The sequence below is a fragment of the Cheilinus undulatus genome, linkage group 17, assembly GCF_018320785.1.
Source record: "Cheilinus undulatus linkage group 17, ASM1832078v1, whole genome shotgun sequence".
Taxonomy (NCBI): domain Eukaryota; kingdom Metazoa; phylum Chordata; class Actinopteri; order Labriformes; family Labridae; genus Cheilinus; species Cheilinus undulatus.
The window spans coordinates 43,526,198-43,539,035 of NC_054881.1; the positions used below are offsets into that span (position 1 = coordinate 43,526,198).

Consider the following 12,838-nt stretch of genomic DNA (forward strand, 5'->3'; position numbering starts at 1 on the left):
CACACGGCGGGGCGGGGCGCAGCAGCGGGAGTGGGAATAATGGCTGTAAGCAACCGCAGCGACAGAACGCCAGTCGATCCTCCTCGGACTGTTATTTAACACGTAAAAGAGAACAAAACAGGGCGTTTGATGTTAGAGATGCTTCTGCTTTCTTACACCAGGTGGCGCAGTTTAAAAAACATAATACACCTTTAAATACACATGTAAATATGTAGAGGGGCGGACCCTGGTCATGTGAGATTTGATGCAAATTAGGAGTTCCATATAAGAGTTACAGTGACTTCCTGTTGAACGGCGAGATAAGGACATGTTTGCTAATAAAGAAATGACCCAATTGTGTCACTTCCTGTTGCCAGTGGGGGCGCTACAAACAATGAAATTAATCTTTGAATATGTCGAGGGGCAGACCTTGATCCTACCTGTGAAATTTGAAGGCAATCAGATGTTTGGTATGAGAGTTGCACATACTTCCTGTGAACATGGTGAGATATTAAAATGCTCGCCATCACCAGTGAGACATCCTTCAGTGAAACATGTCATTATTGAGGCCTTTCTTTCAAAATCAGAGCTCAGTAGGTGAAGCACAATAAGAGGAATGAAGATATGACCCATTGGTGTCACTTCCTGTTGCCAGTAGGGGGCGCTATGATGAGATGTCTGCATGTGGGCGTGTTCAGTGTGTTAATGTTGTCTTGCAAGAAAAAGCAGAAGTTCACAGAATATTATTTACTAAAGTTATAATAGGTTGGAGTCATTCGGCACCATCAAAAATGTCTTATTTTGAAATAGAGATGAAGCTGGTGGACTTCCTGTTTGGATTTTGGCATGGGTCCAAGAGGCTTTTATGTCGGTCTGATGATGACACATATGCAGACCAAAACTCATGAGTCTAGGCTGAATGGAGTGGGGGGGGGGGGGGCCCTGAATATTTAAAGGGAAATTTCAAAAAATCAGAGGAGGAAATGTCCGATTACCAGAAGGGGGCGCTGTGACTAAATAATGATGATGATGTCTGAATGTATTCAGGATCAATGTGTGATCATTCCTGTAAAGTTTGATGATGACTGACATCAGCATTAAAAAGTTAAACGGCATTATTGGTGTATTTTCATTGCAAAAATGTACAAAAATGTACAAAAATGTTGTTTATGTTTGTGCTCCAGCCCAATGGTGAAAACCCACAGTTCACACAACTTTAGATCTCCAGGCTGTCTAGCATGAGCAGAAAAAATCTGGAGTCAATCAGAGGAAATCCCTCGGACTAGTTCGATAAAATCTGAAACTTGTGAATCACCCAAAAACGCCAAAGTTTGACCTTTAGCTGTCTGTAGTGCACTTCCTGTACATTTTAGAGGATGGCCCTCAGAGACTTTTTTATTCATCTTATCATGATACATATGTGGACCAATTTTCATGCTCTTAGCTCTTACTCAGTCCCTGTCTCGTATTTTGGGGGCCCATGATTCCACCAAATCACATAAATTTAAACCGCAGGAGAGTTTTCTGTGAGGTTTGGTGAGTTTTTGAGCCCCAGTCAGCGATTCTTCAGACAGAAATGATGCATACAGATACAATAAGGTCCTGGCTGACCGAGGTCGGCGCTCTGGCCCTAGTGAGGTGATGAAAGTGATGGTTTTTGAGCTGCAGCGTCCTGGAGAGCACAGCTTAGTCATCTGTTCTGATGATGAGTCTACATACAGGTCTGCGTGCAGCGATTGTAACTGACTTTAGATTCTGAGACTGGGAATTCATGAGTATTTGAGAAAAAACACTGATACCTTCCTGTGGTCTCTCTTGCAGATGATGAGGTCCATGTGACGGGGCCGGGCCAGTGTGAAGACGATGCCACAGCGCCCCCTGTGGGAGCTGCAGAGCTGCTGTCCTGCCCCCTCCTCTGCCTCTGGGTGGATGATGGAGGGAGAGCCCTTCACGTCTGCCCTCTCCTCTCTAATCTACTCTGCCGGGGGGCACTTCGTCGCCCTCTCCTCCTCCTCGTCCTCCTCCTCCTCTTCCTCCTCGTCGGATTCGGCCATCGCCGCGGCCATGTCCCTGGAGCAGAAGACCACTTTTGCCCTGGTCATCTTCCTCTTCGTTTTCCTCCTCATCCTCATCGTTCGCTGTTTCCGTATCCTGCTGGACCCGTACCGCAGCATGCCCACCTCCACCTGGGCTGACGGCCTGGACGGGCTGGAGAAGGGCCAGTTTGACTACACGCTGGCTTAGAGTTACACAAATACGTCCCAGAACACTGCCGTTGATTTCTCTACCATGAGATCTGAGTGATCATGGAGCCACGCTGTCTTTGTGGCGTCTGATTTTCACATACGAAAACAAACTGGACCGCTGTGGGAAATATTTACCCTAAAACCTGCTCTCCATGGACCAGAACTTTCACTCCGGTCTCACCGACTGTGATCAAGCAAACGCTGCCATGTTGATACTAACACAGTTTTAAAGACGTGCACATGCAGAGAACAGGACCATATGACTTTATTATGAGGGTTAAAGAGAGATCAGACCTAGTAGATTCATGCCGTGGAGGATTTAAGGCCAGATTGGGGCTGATTTCTCCCCCGTATGATTTGGAAAGTGCAGCCTGACTCGAGTCCTGTCGAAGCTGATTGTTGGTCCAAATACAGTCAGTAGATTCTTCTACTGGAGCACTGGTCTAGTGTGCTCATTTGCAGGATTATATTATTAAAAACATTTTTCCAACATAGCTTAATGTTTGGAAATCGTCTCGTGTAGCCAAACGCAGCAAAAGCAGCCGTCTCTACGGTCAGATCCTCGCCGCTCTACTGCCTCCATCTCTCCGGGTCTCCTGTCGTATCGTGATCTCTGAGTCCTGCTGCAGCTCTACCAACCTGACATTTTATACTATCGGTGTCTCTGTCTGACTTCTACCTGTTAAAGCTTTTGTAAAGCAAAAGAACCTGCTCCTCTACACTACAGCGACTGCAGCGAGCTTCTGTGCAGACAGAACTAAAGTTAGCTGCTGATGAATGAAGCCTGTTTGTCAGAGTCGCTGTGCCGAGCCTCTGCTCTACTTTCTCTTTCTTTTCCTCGCTCTGATTCGTCTTTAGTTCCCATGGAGTTGTTGGGCGTCTCTGTGCACGCTGGCTGGGTCTTATTTGTGACCAAAGCTCATAAAAACTCCTGCAAGTCGTCCGAGGTCATTTTTGAGGTTTTACACATTATGAAAGCGTAGATTCCAAGCTTTCTAGTGGTGTATCATCACCTTAATCTGAGAATATTTTACAAAGATATGCTCATTTGAATGTTAACTTCTAGTTTGTTTGTTCTGAGAAAACCAGGCTCAAAGTTTCAGGACTTCTCCTACCTTCAGGCAGGCCAGGTAATGGCCGTGAACAACAGAGCCACATTTATATAAAGTCCACCCAAACCAAGCTTCTGAATCAGACTGGTGAAGCTCATCAAAATATTCCCACAGGAAATCCGCCTTCATCAAACTTTCACTGTCCAGTGATCCTGAAGTCATCTCAAGTCTGTTGATAATTCTTGCCACTTCTTCGTCTCTTCTACTTTTCTCGCTGCAGGGTGCATCTAGAGTCTTTTTGGTAAAGGTGATAACTAGAAACAGCTGTATACGTGCCGAGGGGAGGGTGGCGTTTGAGCCGTGCAGTGTTTGTTATTGTCCATTTCAATGGGCCAAACTGGGAACAATGGCAGACTGAGTGGCCAATTATCACCCAGCAGTTTCGCTTTCCCCTCCCCTCAATATCCTTGCAGCAACTGTGAGAACAGAGCATTTTAAAACACAAAATTAACACTTTTAAATATCACATTTGTGTTATTTTTTCATTGAATGAGTAGTTTAAATGTCAGATTGGCATAAAATGAGAAAAAACGAAAAGTGATCATTTTGAAGAAAACGACTTTGTGTCCATTTTTCTCAGCCACTGGAATGCCGACTTGCAGGAACTTTATCTGGCTTCGTTCTCATTTGATTGTTTTGATGATAATTCTAAGAATTTGGTTCCATGATTTGACGTTTTTGGATTCTTGAGTCTCCTACAGTGGCGGTTTAAGACTGGTTGCGTGTTTGCTGCGTGACGGCTGCAGCATGTGTCGCTCCGGCTCATGCCATCATGGCTTCATACCAGACGCATGTGCTGCACGCTGTCTGTGGCTCCCTGCTGTGACAGCCTGGCCTCTCACCCAGGGTTTCACCCCAGTAAACCCCCTCTAAGCGGCTTCAGTCATCGTAGAACTGAGCAGAGAAAAATCAGATTAAAAGCAGTTTCTCCTCTGAAATGCCAGACCAGGCTTTTACTTTGAAAGCACAAACCAAACGTGCAGCCCTGCTGGGCTCTGAGCTCCTGATGGCCCATGCCCCGTCTCTCCAGGCATCCTTCCAGCTGACCCCAGGTCCTGGCACCCATGAGGGGAGCTGGATCAGGCCTGGGTTAGCGTGCCAGATGCCCATCTCATCCTCGCTCTCCTGATCATGTCAGCGGTTTAACGATACCCAAAAGTGCACTGAAGAGAAGTCATCATAAAGGAGTCCAGGTCTCACTAGAACCAGAACCATCAGGGATGGAAAGACTACCTGGAGACCTGGAACGCCACGCTGGACAGGAGATGTGCTAAAACAGTCTTTCTCAACTCGTCTAGTTTCAGGACTGGCCATCAACTCCTCAGAGAGACACTGGGACCCAAATTTCTGATATTTTTCAACCAATCAGATTTATTTAAAGAGAAATAATGAGCTGTACAAGTGACGAATGAGGGAGACCACCTTTTAAGAGCCACTGCTCCAGATTCTTGGTGTGAGAGACCCAGTCATCATGCAGTCAGCCTGAAATCCATCACTTCTTAACGCGCACACCTAAATGAAATCGAGCCACGGCGCCACTGTCACACAGCCGCCGTGCACCCAGTCTGCAACAACCCTTAAAGTCTCCTGCTTATAAATGTTTTATTTTTGGTCTTTAAAGAAAGAAGCCAAAGCCTCCAGATGTCTTAAACACACAGCTGTAAGAGATTCTTCATCCGGGTCTAGCTGCAGCAGGAAAGGACGCTGGTGGGACTCTGCTTCCAGGGTTTGGTATTGTGGCTTTGGAGGAGGGTTAGCGTGAAGTACCTGAACAATGGAGCATGAGTGCCACCAGTATATAAGCCTGGGCTGGTTTTGGGGGTCTCCCAGAGACAACTAAAACCTTGGACCATCTGTTTTCACCTTGTAGAGTCTGTAGTCCTGCTAGCTGGAGCCTGGTTTAAACTTCTGCATGAATCCACGCTTTAACAGCCTACACCGCCATAAATGTGGTACGTAGGACCTCCACGCCTCTCTGCAATACTCCACAGTGGTTCAACACCAGCACCTAGTCCTCACGCCATTTCCTGCTTGGTTGTGGCGAAGGAAGTGAGCGTATTATTTTGATGAATATTGATTATGCTGCAGTTATTGATGAGAAAAAAAGAGAGGAGACATCGGAGGAGATGGCGAAGAGGACGGGAGATTTTTGCCCTCCTTTACTAAAGCCGGCCACACACTGCAGGATTTTCCTCCCCTGACGATCATGGTGGCGAATCCTGAGTGGAGCCTCGTTGCAGTCCACTGTTTGTCTGAATAATCCTCGTGTGTTTGGTGTCAACACGGTTGTTTTTCTGCTCGTACCCTCCCAGACACTCAAACCCTGTGGTACCCTCTGGTACGCCCCGGCTGACCAATCACAGGGCCAGTTGGCTGTGATTTAAAGGTGTAGTTAAATTTTTACCTGTGTAGGCGTCTTCGAGGCTCCAGGTCTGCACAGATCCTCAGTGTAGGCTGCTATGGCGTATTTTAGATGCAGAAGCATCAGGCAGAAGTTAAACTCCTGGTGAGAGTTGTGAAGTACAGGGTAGTCCTCCTCTTTACCGTCTCTGTGCTCTCATGTAAAAACTCCTGCCCAGACAGAGATTCAACAGAGTTTAAGTTGATTATAAGCACTTTATCAGTCATCCTTAGCAGCTGAAGTTTTCATTTCAGCAGAGAAAATGCGGTAATTCTGCAGAGACTGCCAAAACATTTGTAAAATAAATTTGTGATTTCTCCTGCCAAGCAGCAGCAGACCTTCAGTAGAGTGGATCCAGCAGAGCCAGGTGTTAGAGTCAGCACTGATACAGGTAGAGTCAGAGAACGGGTTTTTCCAAGTTAAAATGAGAATAAAGAGTCTCAGCAGCTGACCGCCATAACCAACCTGCTCTGGATATTTGAGGTTTGCAGCTCTGAGGAAATCAGTGAGACTGAGATGGATTTAAAAGGCCTAAAACTGCCAAAGCTGCCCCAGTATTCACTCCGATTCCTTTATTCAGGACTACAGGCTGATGTGGACCCGCCTTTAAAAGGTCACATATTATCCAAAATCCACTTTTTCAGGCTTTTCTAACAAAGACATGTCCACCTGTCCACAATCCCCCCAAGAATCAGACCCCCCTCTTTCTTTCAGAAAATGTGTGCTGAAACAAGCTGTTCTCAGATTTTACCCTCATGATGTCATGTGGGGAGTAAGCCGCGCCCCCAGGTTCAGTTGGCCCCTCCCTTCTAGGAAGAAAGCTCCGGCCTCTTCTCCTGATCCTGAGAGGAGGATCAAGAGAGTCGCATCCATTAAGCCACATCCATTTCCTGATAGGGGTGTGGTCAGGGGCGGAGTCAGACAGCTATTAAGGACCTCTGAGACCGATATAAACTTGTCTTAAAGGGATACTTCGCCATTTTGGCAAATTCGTCCATCACCATAATCCCTGTAGTCTCAGTAATAGGTTCGTTACCTTCAGTTGTCGGTGTAAGCTATTTTTAGATCGCCGCTGCCGAGTTCGGACCTGCTGTGCCAACTCAATGTAAGCAGACGGTATTCCGGCTTTCCCTCATCAAACTCATCAAAAACACAATCCAACAACTCCAAAACGCTCTGGTGGACAAGTTGTGACCTGCACATTCACCACGCTATGAAATAATAACGTATAATTATGTAACATTACGACACATGAAGCAAATACTCGGAACTATTTCTTGAGTAAACCGCTGGGCGGAGTGACACAGTGCAGCAGCCATGTCTGGAGTGTAGTTCCAGCTTTGCATTCAGCTTTAAAACATCTCCGTCTCGTAATGTTCCATGATTATTTCATAGCGTGGTGAATGTGCAGGTCACAACTTGTCCACCAGAGCGTTTTGGAGCTGTTGGATTGTGTATTTGATGAGTTTGATGAGGGAAAGCTGGAATACCGTCTGCTTACATTGAGTTGGCACAGCAGGTCCGAACTCGGCAGCGGCGATCTAAAAATAGCTTACACCGACAACTGAAGGTAACGAACCTATTACTGAGACTACAGGGATTATGGCAATGGATGAATTTGCCAAAATGTTGAAGTATCCCTTTAATCTAACCCCAGAGAAAAGTCTGTTTATTTCCTTCTAAATGAAAGGTCAAAGTTCAGTCCCAGAGTGTGGAGACATGGGAACGGCTCTGGTTGGAGAATCTCGTCTCCATGATGACCTTCAGTTTTAGCAGATCTCTCATGGACCGACCCGCTTCCTCAGCTCTGCTGCTCATCCCACACATGCATGCTCCTCACAGATGAGGCTCCATTTAGAACAGGGGTGTCAAACTCAAGGCCCGGGGGCCAACTCCGGCCCATGGTGCAGTTTTACCAGGTCATATATTTTTATTATAACTGGTTGGAGGTCTGCAGATTTCCTCCAGTTTAAAAATGAAACCCTGATGATTTAAAATATTCTTGTTCTGTCATAAAAATAAGAAAAGTAATAAAAATAAAATCATCAGATAAAAAGTCAGGAATGTGGGAAACTGGAGATGTTTTCATTTCATATTCTTAATTTTGCTTCTCACAGTTATCAGGAAAAGTTTTTATTTCATATTCTGACCTTTTCAATTCACTTTTTTTTTTTTTTTTTTTACCTTTTTAGATCCTCAATTTAGATTTTTTTTGTAATATTTTGACCTTTAAAGTCATGATTTTGATTATTTTTCTCACATTTTGACCTTTTTAGCTCCTTACTTTGACTTTTATCTCATTATTTGGCCTTTTGTATTCTCAATCTTAAATTTTAAGAAATATTTTGACCTGTAAAACTCAAAATTTAATTTTTTTCTCAGCTTTTGACATTTTTAACCGATGATGTGGATGTTTATCTCACAATTTTAACCATTAAAAATATGATTTAAACTTTTTTTCTTGTATATTTGCCTTTTAAAAACACTTTAAATGCCTTTTGAGCTAACAAGTTTGAATTTTTATCTCAGCTTTTGAGCCTTTTACTGTTTTAAATCTGAAAATCGTTTATCATCAGTGCTTAGGTTTTTTCCTCCCATAATTCATTGCTGCTGAAAATGAGGTTAAAGTTCATGGTTGAATGTTGGCCTTGTTCTGGACCCAGATTCTTGGCCCCTGCTGTGGTTTAGTTTTCTGATTTAGAAGGAAATAAACAGACTTTACAGGATTAATAATCCAGCAGACCCTGATTTACTGACTTACTGTGCAAAATGTGAGTTTTCAGACATCAGGATGAGTCCAGGATCAGAGACAGAGGAGTGGTCTGCTGAATCAGTCAGTCTGGTTCAGGATGAGTCCAGGATCAGAGACAGAGGAGTGGTCTGCTGAATCAGTCAGTCTGGTTCAGGATGAGTCCAGGATCAGAGACGGAGGACTGGTCTGCTGAATCAGTCAGTCTGGTTCAGGATGAGTCCAGGATCAGAGACAGAGGAGTGGTCTGCTGAATCAGTCAGTCTGGTTCAGGATGAGTCCAGGATCAGAGACAGAGGACTGGTCTGCTGAATCAGTCAGTCTGGTTCAGGATGAGTCCAGGATCAGAGACGGAGGACTGGTCTGCTGAATCAGTCAGTCTGGTTCAGGATGAGTCCAGGATCAGAGACAGAGGACTGGTCTGCTGAATCAGTCAGTCTGGTTCAGGATGAGTCCAGGATCAGAGCCTCCCTTCACTTTAATGCAGTCTGACCCATTCAGAGGTTAAAACTAGTCTCAGTGCTTTCATTAAGATTGTTTTCATCTCTAAAAGTATCAGGACTGTTAAACCTGCATTATCCTCATTTCTCCCTTTGGATCCAATTACAGAGCTTCTTTACCATCAGATGTCTGGTTCTGTTTGCTCCCAGTGATTACACTGTTATATTATATTTATTTATTATTAAATCATCTAAAGTTTCCTCTGCTGTTAAACCTCTGTGAGCCTGAGAGTCTGTTTCAGCAGGACAGGAAGTGATGCTTTTATTTTGGTAAATTCATGTAAATCTGCTCTTCATCATCAAACTGTGGGGTCTCAGGACATCTTTGGAGGTTCCCTAGAACAGGGGTTCTCAGCCTTGGGGTCCAGAGACACTGAAAGGGGGTCACAAGATGCCATAAATAAACTACGAATATTTTTAAATTACACTGCTGTCACTTTACACCAATTTTCTAAAATTTAACCCGTTTTTATAATCTTTTCCCACCAATTTGAACACATTTTTGCTACTTTAACTCCATTTTGTTCCCATTTCAAACCCTTTTTTCTGCCTGTCTTCGCCACGTCTCAACCAACCACACCTATTTTTGTCTTTATCAACCACGTTTTTACCACATTTCACTATTTGATATGCTCATTTTTGCCAGTTTAACACATTTCTGCCAATTTCTGCCCATTTTTCTTTCTAAGTTAACCAGTTTTGTTAGTTTATATCCATTTTTCATCCCATTTCACCACATTTTCCACCCATTTATGCCAATTTAAAGTCATTTCAGCCACTTTTTAATTCCCCATACCACTATCTATGCCCATTTTTGCCACTTTAACCAATTTTTGCTTATTTTTTGCCCATTTTAGCACATTTTTGCCACTTCTGGACAATTTCTGCTACTTTTAAAATCAAATTTCACCAAATTTTAAAATGATTAAGCTATTCTTGCCATTTTAACCCATTTTATTTCTGTTTCTAACTGAAGGGATTTGAACCCATTTTTAAGAAGGCTATCTGCCACACATATGAACAAAAATAAACTTGTTTCTTTGGTAACTGTGGTTCTTTTTCAGGTTAGAGCTCTCCCTTCGTCCCCCTCATGGACGGCCTTGTCTCCACATGACTATTCTAGAAAGTTCCTGGCTGTTCAGCCACCTCCAGGTCCAGTGGGGGTCCCCGGTCTCTGGCACCTTTATTTTGGGGTCCTGGGCTGAAAAGTTTGAGAACCCCTGATCTAGAAAATGAAGCACTTTTCTGATGAGGACTAGGACTGGACTAGTCCTCAGGTTTAGACTACCAGGGTATCGGTGTGGAGGTAGATGCTGAAGGCTAATTATCCATGCAGGAGCTTTTACGCCATCATGTCGCTCAAATAAGAGCTGTGTTGCCTTGCAGGGTCGTTTTCATCTGCAGATGGAGAGAAGCGAGTCCACAATCACGCTGCTGCACCAGAGACGAAACCAAACCGCATCCACATGAATTATTCTCCATGAACCCAGAAGAGCATGTGTGCTCTGTTGTTAGCACGGGCTGCATCTTTAATTAGCTGCTACAATCTTTTTTTTCCCACGATGCAATGCAGCAATCGCACAGCCAGGTCTGCAGCTCATCGGTACTGCCAAATATGCTGTTCCACTGTCTTTACGCTTGGTGAAACAGAAGTTAAAGATATTTTTGTTGTAAGATATAAAAAGCATTAAAGCGTGATAACGGCGGCACGGATCTGCGGTCCCAAAGCTCTGCTGCTGGATCCTCCGTCTCCTGTGCTTCCAAACTTTGTAAAAAGACCAAGAACTGTTGGATGAAGACTAGAAACTGCTTCCTGTGTGTGTACGGCCGTAGTATCGCTGTGTGAGTGCTGCTGTGATGTGGCGTCTGTTTCTGCTTCAGGAGCAGTCATTTTAGAAAAAACACTCTGCAGGTTAGAAAACAATGAATAAACGATTTCCATATCAGTCCGTCTGTGTTTATCATCTCCTGTTTTTAACCGCCTAAAACCTGAGACTTTATTCAGGATGAGTTCTTAGTTTCCTCCACTTATTTGGGAAAGTCTAAAACCTGAACAGGAAGTGGTTTTACCAAAGACTGTCTGCATGAAGACGATAGTCTTACCTTTACTAGTAGGAAAGTATTTCCTCCCAGACGACCTAGTAACCAGCCCACCAGAGCTCCAGAAGGTTCTGGTCTGCAGAAACATCTCTGAGCAGGTTCTGACCCGGACGGTTGGTCGAGACCTTCAGAAACGGTCTCGGCCTATAAGAGACAAACGGGTTCACATTTTAGAACACAGGAAACACTGAAGACTAAATTTAAACTAAATTTACACCAAAAGTTCCCAAGAAAATTTACTTTAAAATTATCAGAGATCCCCCCTCCAAAAATCCCTGAAATATCCAAAGCATTACCAAAGCAATTCTGTGAAAATTCTTAAATTCCCATTAAAATTTTCTTATATTTTCCCCAAACACTGGAGTGAAAATGTCTGAAAAAGCCTAAAGATTTAAGTAAAAGATTCCCCATAAATCCCAGGAAAATTCCTGGTAATTTTAAAGCAAATTACGTCCAAAGATTTCCATCGAATCAAAAAAGTACAAATAAATTTCCCCCAAAACCCACAAAATTATCAAAAACTTTTAAAGCAAGTCCCCAAAAAATTCAGACCAAACTCACAAAATATAAAAAATTTTCAGGAAATTCAGAGACATTCCTTTGACATATAACAGCATTTTCCTCCCAAAATTTCAAATAAAAAAGCCAAAAAATCTACAAATAAATCCCCTTACAGTTCCAGTGAATACTACAGTAAATGTTCACACAGACTTCCTTAATTTTAATGAAAACACAAGAAATTCCCCCAGAATTCATACAGATCTTTAAGATTTTCATAAGAGTTAGAGATTCCAGCTCCCCTTTAAAAATGTCAGGAAAAAAATCCTAAAAATATTCCACAGCAAATCCCACAAAAATTAGGATCACACGCATTAAAAAAATACAAAAATATCCCCCAAATTTTTATGAACTTTAAGTAAATTTTAAAACATTTTCCACCCAGAATTTCAAATAAAATTGTCAAACTTAAAAAAAAAAACAAAACTCAAAATTCCACAGCTGAAAAAGAATTCTGATGAAAGACTGTAAACACTGAGAACCTGACTGTAAACACTGAGAACCTGACTGTAAACACTGAGAACCTGACTGTAAACACTGAGAACCTGATTGTAAACACTGAGAACCTTACTGTAAACACTGAGAACCTGACTGTAAACACTGAGAACCTGATTGTAAAGACTGAGAACCTGACTGTAAACACTGAGAACCTGACTGTAAACACTGAGAACCTGACTGTAAACACTGAGAACCTGACTGTAAACACTGAGAACCTGACTGTAAACACTGAGAACCTGACTGTAAACACTGAGAACCTGACTGTAAACACTGAGAACCTGACTGTAAAGACTGAGAACCTGACTGTAAACACTGAGAACCTGACTGTAAACACTGAGAACCTGACTGTAAACACTGAGAACCTGATTGTAAACACTGAGAACCTGATTGTAAACACTGAGAACCTGATTGTAAACACTGAGAACCTGACTGTAAACACTGAGAACCTGACTGTAAAGACTGAGAACCTGATTGTAAACACTGAGAACCTGACTGTAAACACTGAGAACCTGACTGTAAAGACTGAGAACCTGACTGTAAACACTGAGAACCTGATTGTAAACACTGAGAACCTTATTGTAAACACTGAGAACCTGACTGTAAACACTGAGAACCTGATTGTAAACACTGAGAACCTGATTGTAAACACTGAGAACCTGACTGTAAACACTGAGAACCTGATTGTAAACACTGAG

At 43.2% G+C, this 12,838-nt stretch overlaps 1 protein-coding gene across 1 annotated transcript; it reads left to right on the forward strand.

The window, feature by feature from the left end:
- Positions 1-1,842: 1,842 nt before the first annotated feature.
- LOC121524832 (cortexin-3) lies at positions 1,843-2,299 on the forward strand. The gene has a single exon (XM_041810346.1). It carries the CDS (start codon positions 1,843-1,845, stop codon positions 2,221-2,223), a length of 381 nt encoding a protein of 126 aa, XP_041666280.1. The 3' UTR covers positions 2,224-2,299.
- The last annotated feature ends 10,539 nt before the right edge of the window (positions 2,300-12,838 follow it).